Source organism: Centruroides sculpturatus, unplaced genomic scaffold (assembly GCF_000671375.1).
Source record: "Centruroides sculpturatus isolate CEXI.00-Female unplaced genomic scaffold, Cexi_2.0 scaffold372, whole genome shotgun sequence".
Lineage (NCBI taxonomy): Eukaryota > Metazoa > Arthropoda > Arachnida > Scorpiones > Buthidae > Centruroides > Centruroides sculpturatus.
In genome coordinates this window covers 179,539-193,467 of record NW_019384553.1, presented here as the reverse complement: position 1 = coordinate 193,467, position 13,929 = coordinate 179,539, and the positions used below count along the sequence as shown (strand labels likewise).

General features: G+C 32.0%; 2 protein-coding genes across 2 annotated transcripts in view; one reads left to right on the top strand and one right to left on the bottom strand.

Annotated features, from left to right (window-relative positions):
• Positions 1-541: 541 nt before the first annotated feature.
• On the bottom strand, positions 542-3,072 carry LOC111623754 (E3 ubiquitin-protein ligase MARCH3-like). Its single transcript, XM_023366451.1, has 5 exons — positions 2,887-3,072; positions 2,714-2,820; positions 995-1,218; positions 808-924; positions 542-731 (listed from the first exon to the last, which is right to left on the bottom strand). The coding sequence occupies exons 1-5, from the start codon at positions 3,041-3,043 to the stop codon at positions 584-586; spliced, it is 753 nt and encodes a 250-aa protein (XP_023222219.1). The 5' UTR covers positions 3,044-3,072; the 3' UTR covers positions 542-583.
• A 1,976-nt stretch (positions 3,073-5,048) lies between these two features.
• The window catches only part of LOC111623734 (stress-70 protein, mitochondrial-like), a 28,468-nt gene continuing 19,587 nt past the window's right edge, over positions 5,049-13,929 (top strand). Inside the window, exons 1-2 of the mRNA XM_023366415.1 lie at positions 5,049-5,230; positions 8,970-9,019. Of these exons, the coding sequence (XP_023222183.1) occupies positions 5,141-5,230; positions 8,970-9,019 (140 nt within the window). The 5' untranslated portion in view covers positions 5,049-5,140. The remainder of the gene's footprint in view (positions 5,231-8,969; positions 9,020-13,929) is intronic.

Here is a 13,929-nt window from a genome sequence, read left to right as displayed (position 1 = left end):
TTTTAAATTGTGTATTGTTTATTTATGAAAATTAACTTTTTCTTTAAAAGCCGAGAACTTTAATACTCGATTTCAGTTTTCCTCCGCCAAGCTGTGATTGAAGATAGTGAAAAAGAAGTAATTGTCTCCAGTGTAAAAGTAAATAGTACATTTTACACACAAACTATGCGTAAAATAAAAAAAATACTGTTGTAACATCAACAAAAAAATTATTTGCAGTAAAACTTCTGTGTTTCAGCAGAAGATGATAAAATTTCGCAGGTTTTTAGTAAGTTCTTAAACGTTTCAAATTTCTTTTAGTAAGGCATGCTCACAATATAACGTTTTTGACCTAAACATATTTACTATTTGTGAATTCACCTGAAAATCATAGTGTACGGCATGTCAACGAAACGAAATAAATAAAAATACTATATACCTAGTTGTAAATCCGAATAAATAATTAAAAGTGTAAAAAGATGTAAAAACGTTGATGTAAGAAAATTAGCCAGTGGAAATAATTTCAAAAATTTCACAGAAAAGAGTTTCCTTTAATGAAAACTTTATTTCATAAAAATAGCGCACCAATTTTTTCAAGATACTCCTATCGAGCCGAATTATCTGTAAAGTTTCTTTCGTAATAAACGCGATATATATCAGTAGTTTCTTCACCTTCTTGAATGATAATTCGATAAAAATTCTCCTGATTATCTTCGACCGGAATCACCGTAACTTTTACGACGTTGGTATCACTAAAAATACTTTACATTATTAAAATTCACGAAGAAGGAATGCAGCGTAATGCCGTATTGTAAGTTGGTAACTTACTTTGACTGAAAAGTTGAATCATATTGCAGATCTTCTTGATTTCCTGATATGAAAGGTTCTAGAAACTTAATCGTCCAGTGAGTTTCCTTCCAGGTTTTATATTTTAACCAATGATATCTGTTTAAAAAGCCACAAATCATTAAAAACTTTTACATATTTATCAGTCGTTACACTACACATTACTTACCTCATTGTCATGAATAAATGGTAGATGTAAGCGATATTCAGAAATATAGGCAAGATAATTAGATAAATCGAAGAAAATCGATTCTTCCGAAAGACAATTGTTTCGATACAAAGAACGTTAGTAATTAGTATCAAAGAAATCAAAAAAAGTAATAAAATGATGTCCTTCTTAATATTGTTTATGTTGTCTTCGTATCTTTTGTTTCCATACCAGTCTTTAAAAGTCTATGTAAATATGTAAATATAATTTGCTACAGGGTATCCGAAAAGTTACTCTAAGCTACACTACAGATCTTTCTAAAGCAATGTTAATTTATAATATATATATATAAACGAGTTTGTTTATAAATCTCACAACAGATCTTCAGGTCCATGGAGATATTTGCTGTAGAATTAACATCTGTAGTAGAAAGTATTGTAGTGCGGAGTAACTTCTCGAACAACTTATAAAAAGACTGCTTTAATTTTATAATATTGTGAGGCTATGAACAGGTCCGAACCCTCACTAAAATTCGCGTTAAAATATTTTTTTGTATGAAAAAGCGCGATGCAAAAGTACAGTATAGACAATAGAAGAATGTAAATCCTAAGTTCGCCCATTTCCGGTTGAGATCGAATTAAATTTCGATTTTCACCTCTCTTACGATGTAAGTTGAGATCAACCATTTAGAAAGCGAGGAAAAGCGACTAAATCGGAATTGGCCGAAAATTCCAAGTGTCGGACCAATTGTTGTGTATGTGTCTCCTGCCTATCTTCGTCTACGTCTCCCTTATTCGGATCGGCAACTTCCCATCACCAGAAGTCGATCGCATCGTCGCGGAGCCGTCGAGACGTCGAAGGAATTCTCATTTGCGAATCGGGGACATTCTTTTTGCGACTATCTTGGAAGGGAGAGGAAACACCAGAGGCCGCCGCCGACTTTGAACTTCCGAGATCGAGGAAGTCTTGCAAGCTTCTTTCGTGTCAAATAAACGATTAGTTGTAACCGTAGAGCTGTCTCGGTACCGATCGCATCCACACGCGACCCTCTCGATCCCTCGTCAATCCTAACAATCGCGACGCCGTCGGCAACCTTACACTGATACTAGAGGTGCGATTTTAAACGCAAGATTTGCAAAATTTCTGCAGCCCCACAGTATAGTGTGGGCTCCGACCAAGAGTATGTGGTCTCTTCGATGACTCAGATTCAACATGTGAAATTTTCGTGGAACGATCGTGAGACGCTCAAGCGCAGCGAAATACTTACGGCTAGAGGCTATTTTTAGAGGAAAAGTTTTCTATGTATGCTGATATCATACATATAAGATTGAGTATTTTCGTCATTTTGTTAACAAACTCTTCCCAGTGATAGTTTGTAAAGAGGTAGAGAAAATGTTTATTGATTCTTTAGAGCGACGTCACAAGTAACAGTACGAGTGGTGACAACGCGAGATTGTCGAAGGGAGACACGAGACTAATCACAAAATTCTGCGGGCCCACACTATTATGTGTAACGAGATCTCAAGTTAGATCGCGGGAGAGGTCAAGATCGAAGTTTAATTCGATCCCAACTAGAGATGGTCGATCTTAGGGCTTCATTCTTCTATTGTTAATACTTCTGAGTTGCGTTTTCATACAAAAAAATATTTCTAGCTTCATTGACTTTTCTTTCAAAAAATATTTTAACGCGAATTTTAGGGAGGATTCGGACCCGTCTAGAGCCTCACAATATTATCTCACCGTTGGAGTGCGGATGATGGAGTAAGGAGTCTTACATTTTTCGCACGAATTAATGTCGTGAGTCTCTAACCATTCTTTAAAACAGGATTTATGCTTCATCTCTTTTCCTTTGCAAAGTAGACAGAGTTAATTATTTTTTAAATTTAATTAAACAAAGCAAATAATTTTCAGACCTTTGCATTGACACGTTCCTATCAATTCTTCTCTTTCATTGCCTAAGTTGCAGATGCCACATTTTAGTTGTCTCAATTGAGAAGAAATACTTAATATTCCTGATATATGACTATCGGGTATTGTTTTATTTTCAATGTTTGTCTCTACGAAATCCATTTTTCAATAATTTACTTTACAACAATTGCAGTTTTGCATTATGCAATAATTACAAGATTCAGAATTTCTCTTTATACCATTTTGGATTATTGATACGAAGAATCTTCCATTTTTAAATTTAATGGTTTATTTCGAATTATTGTGAATGTGTTTATTTAATTATTTCCCTTTATTAACAGTAAACAGACAAAGCAAACTTTCACTTTTCATAGTGAAATTAAAATATTTGTTGCAATTATAATAATCCAAAACTATCTGAAACAAATGAGTATCGTATTAAAATGTAATTTAAGGAATATATGTACGACCGATCACCCATTTTAATTGTCAAAAGAGACGATTGACGTAGGCCTTCAAACTTTGTCAATTTAAGGAACCCTTATGAGTATAAAATTATTTCGCGGAACCCAGGATCATAAGCAATAGAATATATTCACAATCTAGGTAGTACATATAAAAAAAAAACGTTTTAATGTTCTTTTATTATATTATAACTAGCAGACCCCGCCACGTGTTGTTGTGGCTCAAAATGTATCTATTATAAATGTATAACACTTTCCTCGTGGGGGGGGAAATTTTTCGAAAAATTTCTTCTTAGTGTACATTCTCTTGACGTACCCTATTAAAACGCAATCAAAAACGCAAAAACCCGCATCTAAAATAGTATAAATAGAAGCAGAATTCTTTACGGTAAGCCTTAATCCTAACCATCTCCCTTCTGTGGGGTGAATTTCGACACGTATATTACAGTATACAAAAACACGTGCGTATTCGAATGCAGCGTTGTGTCAAAATTTCAAAGGAATCGATAGGAACAAACGAACATTACATTTTTATTTATATAGATAGATAGAAGATGATCCACTTTAGTTCATTTTCACAGAAAAGCGTAATGCCTCGCAGAAAAGCAAACTTAGGGCGTCGTACTCGTAGCGCCATCTGTTGGACAAAAAAGCCTTAACTATATATGATATCATTTAATTTATACGAATGTTTAACGGAATAATATACAGCCTATGTCCACCCTGAGGTTCCATTCTAAATATTGGTGAAAGAATTTTTGAAATCGGATGAGTACTTTCGGAGATTACCTGCTGCATACAAACTTACATACATACATACAAACATTACCTCTTTATAATATTAGTATAGATAAAAGTAAAAAAAGTATTACAAAATACAGTTAATTAATATGTACAAATAAAATCTTCAATTTTAACGACTGGGATGAGCTTGCTTTGTTTTGCACAAAACTTTAAAGTCAGGTTTTATTGTCGTTATTTGTAAACGCATTTCATGTTCAGCATCCAATTTATTTCTGTATTTTGTGTTTGTTCCCACATATGTTGAAAACGACTTTTTGCACAAATATCTTGTACAAAAAACGAAGGGCATTAAGGTTTTTATAGCTTTTGCAGAAATTTGAGGATATTCCGTGTAAATTTTTAACCAAAAATCAAGATCTTCTCGTTCGTATCAGCATTTTAACGTAGAATCTGTTGATAGTTCAATCAGTTGTTCCTGTTCTGTCAGTAATAAATTCTGATTTCAGTATACCCCCCTATAAAACTTAGATAATTCCGTGTTATATGAATTCCATGTTGTACGAGTCACTTAGATTTTACAAGTACGTGAGCCGTTCACAGCCCGGCACACTTATTTGTAAAATCTTAGTGACTCGTACAACATGGAATTCATATAACACGGAATGATCTACAGTGTTATAGGGGTCTACTGTATTACTGAAATTTTGAAATGGATATTTAAATTGAAGTAAACGCGTAAACAATTCTGATGGAAAGAATACACCGCCATAACATACATCTTAATTTAAATTAATTAATTTTATTTCACAAAAGTCAACAACAAAATCTTCATAAATTCAAATTTTAAAAAATTATAAGTAAATAATATGAAAGTTTTCAAATATCTTTAAAATAATAATTATTATTATTTTATTAAAAATAAAATATTTTACGTATAAAATGCTTGTTTGATGGCAGAGGGCGTTGCCTGCCTTTCATTTCATCATCTTTTTCTACCGTCGTATGTAAGAGGAGTAGCACGTGCTGATATCGTAACCTTTACACAAAAGAAATGATGAGTTTAGTCAGGAAGTCGTGTTTAAACGTGTTAAATGCACACAGGAACGTCAATTTAAACAGAAATCTCTCCCTTTACGAAAAGGTAATGATTATAAATCGTTAAAATAACATTAACTCCAGTTAGGGTTAAAGTAGAGAAAAACGCCAAAGTTGTCGGGAAATCTCGAAAAATTTGGCCGATTGTGCTCATTCCGACTAAAATCTTAATGAAACGACGTTTCTGCCTTAAGATTTTTATTCATTTAATCTCTTGACGCCATTTTTCCTTCGTTAAGAGTTAAGCCTAAAATCTCGTGTTCTTATTACACTACTAATTAATTAATCAATTTAATACGTTTACCTACTTTTATACACGTGGATTTACGAGGAATTACAGTAAATACGATTTTTGTAATTGGAGGAAAACTTTCCGACAAAATAGAATGTTCTAGAAAGGTACTAAGCCATTTGCTGATATTGGAGGTAAGATCAAACATTGCATTGGGAATGAAGAATTTATAACACATTTAATAATGTTGTTACAGTCATTGATAGATTATTTTATAAACAGTAAACTTCACATTATTTACTTTGATTCAAAGGTTATTCATTTCATTACCGATCTTGCGTCCCTTAGAAAAATATTTGCTTGAATGAAGCCTTAAAGACCAAATAGAATGTTAAACATAATTTTAGTTGTCTTTTGTACTTCGATTCATCATTAGGAATGCTTACGGGAAAATAAAATGCTAAATGGTGCCCCGCTTACGTGGATGTAAGTAGGGGTACTTAATTAAATTAAGCTCCACTAAGTCATTTTATGCTTCTTCTTTAAACATTTCCGGCATTCCTTGTTCAATTTCTTTAGAGGTTATATGCATATAGAAGAAAAATATTAGTAATGAACATTGTTAGACTAAAAAAAGTTTGGATTTTTATTAACACCCCAACTTTATCTTAGGGTTTGTAGGAAGGCAGGGCCGTGTTTGGTAATGCAGAACACTTAAGATAGAATTCCGAGTGGTTTAGTGGGCGGAGCTAAGAATGTTCCGAGTATCGTCGAACGATTATTCTTAGTTAGACAACTGGGCAAAATGGCGGACGAAGTTAAAATTACGATTGCAACAATTGTTGCAAACGAACCGGTCGTAAAGGATGAAGAAACCAATAAATTATTCAAATGGAAGCTGCGTCGGATCGTGACGAAATTAATAAAGCAATTATTAATTGTAATCGACGAAATTGGCCACTATCTTCCATTAAAATGTATTCGGAATCTGTTATACCAATGTATGATAATTTTACATTTTGAAGTCATTTTAGAATGAGTTAATGATTTAGAATGACAGAATAACTTTTGTGATTGTTATAATAAAATATGTTTAGTCCAACGGGAGCAGCCATCTTGCAAATCGAGACAAAAACAATGACGTCACTAGTAGAAGTTAGCATAGATAAAAGAAGCTGACTGAACTAGCTAGAATTCTAGTGGTGGGAGGAGTTGAGCAGTAGCTAGAAACGAGTTTGACATTGCAGCATAACTAGACTTATCAAGAATTCTTTGTTACTGAACATGGCCCTGATCTGACTGCTCTGTATACCCTTAGGTAAAGTTTACATAAGGGGACAGCAATAGGTGCTTGTAAAATATCTAAACTTTGCAAGACAGTGTATTAGTGCACACCTGGATGTAAGTTCAAAAATATTAAGATTTCTTTAATTTCATTAAAGTTAATAGTTTTGTACTTAAGTTTGTAAGGCTTGTGTAACTTGTGTCTAATATCTGAACTTTGAAATATAATTAAGGCTGATATAAGAGTTACTACACTACTTTTTTTTTTACTGTTTTTAATCTGCAAGTGAAGATCTTCCAAATTTGTATATACAGAGCTGAAGAACAACGTTACTGGAATATAATTTAATGCTTTTGAAGTGTTTATAATTGACTTATACTGTAATATTATTGATAATTTTCTTTTAACAATAAATCTAAATATTTTTATATAAGACATACTTAGATATGATTAGTAACAAAAAATTATGGTATTTTATACTGTTGAAAATGATTTATGTTACTGAGATTATAAAAATTTCAGAACACTGAATTGCCTGATATTCTTATTTATTTGATTATATCATCATTCAGTATATATAATATTGAATCAGATTCATATCTGGAATATTTGGACACAATACTGTTACAATCAATAATCTAAGGTGGTCACCTTACATTATTGATTGTAACAGTATTATCATATTATCCCTGATGTCATATTATCAATATATACAAAAATGCGTAATTCAGGAAGCCAACATGGGGGATTTTTTTAATGTAAATGGAAGGTCAAGATCTTTCCTCCTTGTAAGAAAACATTCTTCAAAAAATTTTGTTGGCTCTTGAATTAAACATTTTTGGATATTTTTACTTTTATAATTTATATTATTTTTAAGATTATTGATAAAATTTACTTAGAGATACAATAAACCTGATTGGGCTGCAATTTGAAAAAATTGTAGACCTATAAATTCCCACTGTCATCCATCTGTCTATCTTTCCTTAATGTCAAGAGTATTGTTAGATAAATGAAATTCAAGACCAAATATGGAAAGCTTAGAGGCAGGAGGCACAAATTAACTATATAAATTTCCAACAAAAACCAGAAGTCACATTATTTCAATTCAGAAATTTTTTCCCGAAAGGAGTTATATGATCGGCATGACTCCATTGCTAACACAAAAATATGAAGTACAGGTATAGTACTAATTTGAAGTGGAGAGTATATATTTTAAATTAAATAAATTTAAAAAAATTAAAAATTGCAGCTCGGCATTGTGAAGAAATCTCGATAAATAATCGTTTGCTATTCTTATATATTTATTCTTTGATTACTGCATGAAATATTAAAAGTAGGATGTAGATATTTGATTTTACATTATGATTTTACAATTTATTATAATTAAATTGTAGTTCTGTGAATTAAGAAGGCACAGTTGAATGTAACATTCTTGTTTGTTGCATCATTACAAAGTGACTAAGATGCTGCTTTGTTCCTTAAATTCTATTTTGATTTGTTTTGTTAATTAATGAATGTTTGCTTATACATACATGTGTAATCTGTTGTTGATTAAAATTGTTATTATATGTATGCTTATTTTTAATGAATTTTATTTTTCTCAACTGTTTTTAACAAATATAAAAATACAAATAGAGTCACAATATATAGTAATTAAATATTTTTGAATGGAGTAAAAATATCTATTTAATAAATTAATTGAATTTTCCAAGTAGTAATTTAGACCTAAGATTGTCCTTTGGTAATATTGAACATTCTTATTTTGTAATTATATAATATAAATTAATTGCTACTTTACTGATTTAGACAAATGTTTCTTTTATGACATCAAAAATTCTTATTTGAACAAAATTGATCTTAATATAAATGTTGGAAAGTGTTCTGTAAATATCAATGGATTGATAGTGATATAATTCATAAACATTTAATAGCAAATGTTTGTTTGCTATTAAATGTTTAGAATTATTAATATGATTGTATTAAAAATATATCACTATCTTATGTATGTGTACTGTATTTGAGATAGCTGCATATTGTTATTCAGTTGCTTCATTGGAATTAGAGTATAATTGGTTTTTTGTAAATGAGTGTATTTTACTGATGGGAATTATTGAGCATATTTACTTACATGTAGTATATTTGTAACTGCTGAATTATAAAGATGGCAGTTATATTGTTACTTTGTTAGTTATTTTCTAGTTTTGAAACTAAATTAAAAATATTAAATTTAAAACATAGATTTAATTAAATTTTTTTCCTGTTTTTCAGACTAACAGTTTTGCAAAATATGGAAAGAATGTATTACAGAAAAGATACAAGTAAGCTTTTTTATTCTGTTCTCTTTGCAAATAATGAAACAATATTACCATCAATTTTTAATAGTTACAGGCAATGAAATCTTATTTATTTAATAACATCTACAAATATTATTTAGTTCATTTTTACTTTTTTTTTCTTTGGAATTTAGAGAATTGCATAGAATTAAATTAGAATTCCAATTAATTTAAAATAAATTCTAACTTTCACTTTCATGTATTTGAACAATATAACTTTTTAACAGAAATTTAAAACATTTTTGAGGTGGAGTATTAGTGAAGTCTTTTATGTGGCTTACAGAATTGTGTTCATTCTCAAAATCTGTTTGATTGATTTTGATTAAACTTTGCCATTTTCTATTAATTTCAATGAAGAATCCAAAAATGTAATAAAAAGATGGGGTTTATGACTTTGTTTTTCAGATATAAGGTTGTAGCATGACCAGACGACAAAATGACATTGCACGAATTATGTGACTATGTCGTGCAGTGTTCCACGGTAACCAGCACATTTTCTATGGGCTTACAGAATAGAGTTCATTCTCAAAATTTAATGGGTTGATTTTAATAAACTTTACCATTTTCCATTAGGTCTAATTTCAATGAGAAATCCAAAGTGTAATGAGGGTTGATTTAAACATAAAATCCAACAATGACTTGCTTAAATTTCCCAGCAACATTTGGTGCCACCATCTGTTGTTATATTTTATTAAAAACATATTTTTGACTATTATAAAATGGCAAAAGTCTTAATTTTGAGGATAGGGATGGATTTTATAAAAAATGTCAATGCTAATAACAAGTAAAATCATCATTAAGTCTACCCTCACTGAAGATACACATGACCCTCTTTATCTCCCCACTTCCTTAACTTTTAATCACTAAAATTAAATAGCATTGGTCCCCTAATAAAATAACCTTTCTGCAAAATTTCAGAAATTTTCAACAAAAAGCACAGGAGTTATTAAACTTCAAAGAACAAAATTGTGCCTTCACACACTAACATTCAAACATACAGAAAAAACACCTGAGTTTTTTTAACCTTGATGTTTCAGGTGTTTTGAGTCCAAAAATGAAAAAATCTTGGGGGAGACATTTCTTGACTTATTGCCTCTTTCTGTTCTATATAACAGGCAGGAAAGTAAAAATAGGAGTCCATGACTTGATATACAGAGATATTAAATTGATAATTTCCCTGTTCTCAGATGCAACTAAGTACACCTAATGGAATTAGGCCTAGAGAGGTCAAAGATAAAAATAGCATTGTGTGTGCCTAACAGAAAATATGCAGAAAAATGAACAAAGCAATTGAGATTGGAGATTGCTTTGTTATCAAATTCCTCTTTGTGTCAGCAACACCGCATTTCTTTATGCAGCGAAAGTGTAGCAAAATGACGTCACGAGCAGTGTTGGCCAATTAGAAACCAGTTTCAGTGTGTTCACTGTAAAGCGCTTCTCGAGCAATGCATAAAGAAATGTGGGGCAAGTCTCTTCATACCCAACCAGTGCAAAGATTGTCTCCCCCATGGTCGGCTGGTACAAGGATCTTCTGTGCCTAACAGTGTTCGGGGATCACTTTTTTTTCCCTGGCTCTGGCTCATTTTTATTGTGATACAACAAAGTAGGTCAGTGTTTGTGTTTAGACTATGTGCTTTAGATCTTTAATCATCTGGCTTAGATCAGAAATAGACAAATGTTATTTCTGATCTAAACCAGATGAATGTGCAGTGTCTGCTATTGGGGTTGGTTTTCAAAACACAAAATATCCTGACCTTTATTATACATTTAACATCGATAGTACAGGCCAAGGCATTATACTCTACTCCTCATAAGTGCTGATTGACCATATTATGATCTTTATGGGTATCCAGTCCACCCACAGTGGGAATAGTTTTGGTTGGTCACATAATTTACGAATGTACTAGTGTCTTACATCAATTAATCTAATTCATTTCCAACTTCACAATGAATGTTCTGCTTTGGTAACAGTGTCCTGCCTGTTGATATTACTAATGCTTCTATTTATTTCACTTATATTTTCTAATTGTTTCTTGAAGTAATGTTGTCCTTTATCATCTTAATGTTGCTTTCCACTATTCTAAACATACTAACATATCTGGTCAAATTCTAAGACTGTTAAAATTAAATTATTTATTTTAAATTTCTTCTAATTTAAATTGAGTTTTTTGCTGCTTTCGATAGATTTGATTTTTCTTAATAATTTGCACAAACATGCATATTTTTTCTTTTAAACTGCTGGATTAAAGAATTTTTATTACATGAATTTGAACAATGATATTTTGTATATGTATAGAATTCAATTAATGAAAGGAATGCTACATTATAAAATGTATAAAAAATTTCAAAATATTCATGAATATTGATTATAGAATTATTTAAACATATGTTGCACCTGCTTCCATTTACTAATTTACATTTATAATGTCTTAAGTGCAGTTATTATGCTAAAAATTTTCAAATAACTTGATTAATTTTGATTTTTTTTCCTATTTTTATATGAATTGCTTTGCATAATTAACATTAAATATAAAAAAGATAAAAACTATCTTGTTCAATAAAAAAATATTTATATTTTATTATTATTATTAAATTTTTCCCATAGATGGTGCTAAGTGTAAAGCCAGCGAATTGAATGTAACTAGAAATTAATTGATTTGTAGAAATCCAGTAGATATTTTGGGATGAGATGTATGACATTATCTAAGTTAGAAGTATGTGAACATAACTGCCAAGTCTTGTAGCATTTGGTCAAACAGACTAGGCATACATAGCAAGCAAACGTCCTCATTTATATAATATATAGATTATATATGTATTGATATAACTGTGTAGGAGCTGCAGTTTGGTTGCCATAGGCATCTGATCTGTGAAAGGGCTTTATAAGTTCATTAATTGCTCTGTTTTTCACACCTAAAACTGCCATTGTAAATTATTATTAAAATAACTTGACAAAATGATAATCTCATTCACCTAAATCAGTGGTTCACAACTGGGGTCCACAGGAAAAAAACCAAATTGGGGGTTTACGGTGATATTTTAGTGGTCTCTAGGGTAATTCTACTTAAGAACAATTGTTTTACTGAGAATTAAATTTTTACAGTATATATATTGTCAATTTCTTTATTCACTCTTCTCTAACTGCACTTATGAAAAATAACTAAATTTTACTAACCTTTTAAAATGCAGTCTATTTAATTATAGCATCTAACATTTTCAGTCAATTAATTGACCATCATCCAGAATGAATCGAAAAAATTTTTGATTTATACGGAATGAAACTGATTATGGAACGTTTTTAACTTTAAAATTTTCTTAACATCTAGTGTGCACGTCCATGAATCAATAAACGAAACCTACAGACTGATAATGTACAAATACACTAACTATATACAAATAAAAATAAAGTAAAAATGAAAATTAATAATAAAAATGATTAAATCAATAAATAAATAAACAAGTGATGACATGATGGGTACCGACTAATGCCTATTTTTTAATTGTCCATGCCTTTTTTCCCTTGCTGATATATATTCATAATGCACCTGCTCTCCATGCTGTGGAGACTTTATAGGATTCTCTAAAGTTTATATCCTGTCCTGCTAGATTGCTCTTGTGAATATGCCATGCTTCTGTGTATTTAAGATGTCTCCTAACTTGAATCTTTTGTATTATTTTTGCTCTTCCCATTTCACTGAAACCTCTGTCGGGTCTGCTATAACATACGTCACTAGAGCAGTGACTGGTTGCTCTTTCCGTACATTCTTTTGTGCTCTTTTATTCTTTCTTTTAGTGACCTTGTAGCTGCAATGTAGTACAGTGCTTCTACGGGTATTCTGTAAATTCCAGAAATAAGGTACTGGTCTATAGCTTTCTTGTCTGTATATAGCATCTGGTATACTGTTGGATTCTTTTTAAAGCCTATCTTTTTATTAGTAGCTGCTCCTATTTCTTTGTAAATGTTGCTTAAGGGTGCCATGTATTCCATTACTGTGTATTCTACTACTCTTCTAATTTCTTTATTACTCATTTCTTGCATAAGAGTTAAAATATAAATTATTTAAAATATTGAATACGAGGTCTGTTCAAAAAGTATCGGACCTTTTTTTTTCCGCGTAAACCAATGATGCGCGAGAGGCCTCCTTCGGTGGAGTTGTGGAGGGGACAGTCATGCACAGCCCTAAATTTTTTCCCGCCTGCAGGAAGCGTCAGTCGTTGGCAATCGGCCTATGAGTGAGGTCATGTAGTGTGCTCTTGTCGGATTCCACTAAGCTGGAAAATGACTGAACAACGTGAGCAGCGATATTACATCAAATTTTGCCAAAAACCTTGGCAATACCCAAGTGTAAACCATTCGCAAGATTTAGCAGGCTTTCGGGGACGATCCTCGAGGCCAAAAAAAGCGCGGAAGGTCCGCGGCAATATCAAAGGTCATGTTGACAGTTTTTTCAACTCTCGTGGGGTGGTGTGTCGTGAGTACGCATCACAAGGCCAAACCATCGCGAAGGAGTACTACCAGGAGGTCCTTCGTTGTCTTTCCGATACAGTGCGACGCAAACGACCGGATCTGTGGTCGATCAAAACTTGGCAGCTCCATCGTGATAACGCATCCGCCCATTCTGCGCATCTAATTCGGGCTTTCGTCGCCAAACACAATACTCCTGTGGTTCGTCACGCTCCGTACTCTCCCCACATGGCTCCGTGTGACCTTTGGCTATTTCCCAAGCTGAAAATGCCACTAAAAAGAATTCAAATTTAGTCGAGAGAAGACATTGTGTGAAATCCAGCCAGTTGGACCGGCTGATGGCCATTCCAAAAGATGCGTTCCAGCAGTGTTTCCAGCAATGGCAGGAACGCTGGGAGAAGTGTATACATTACCAAGGAGACTACTTTGA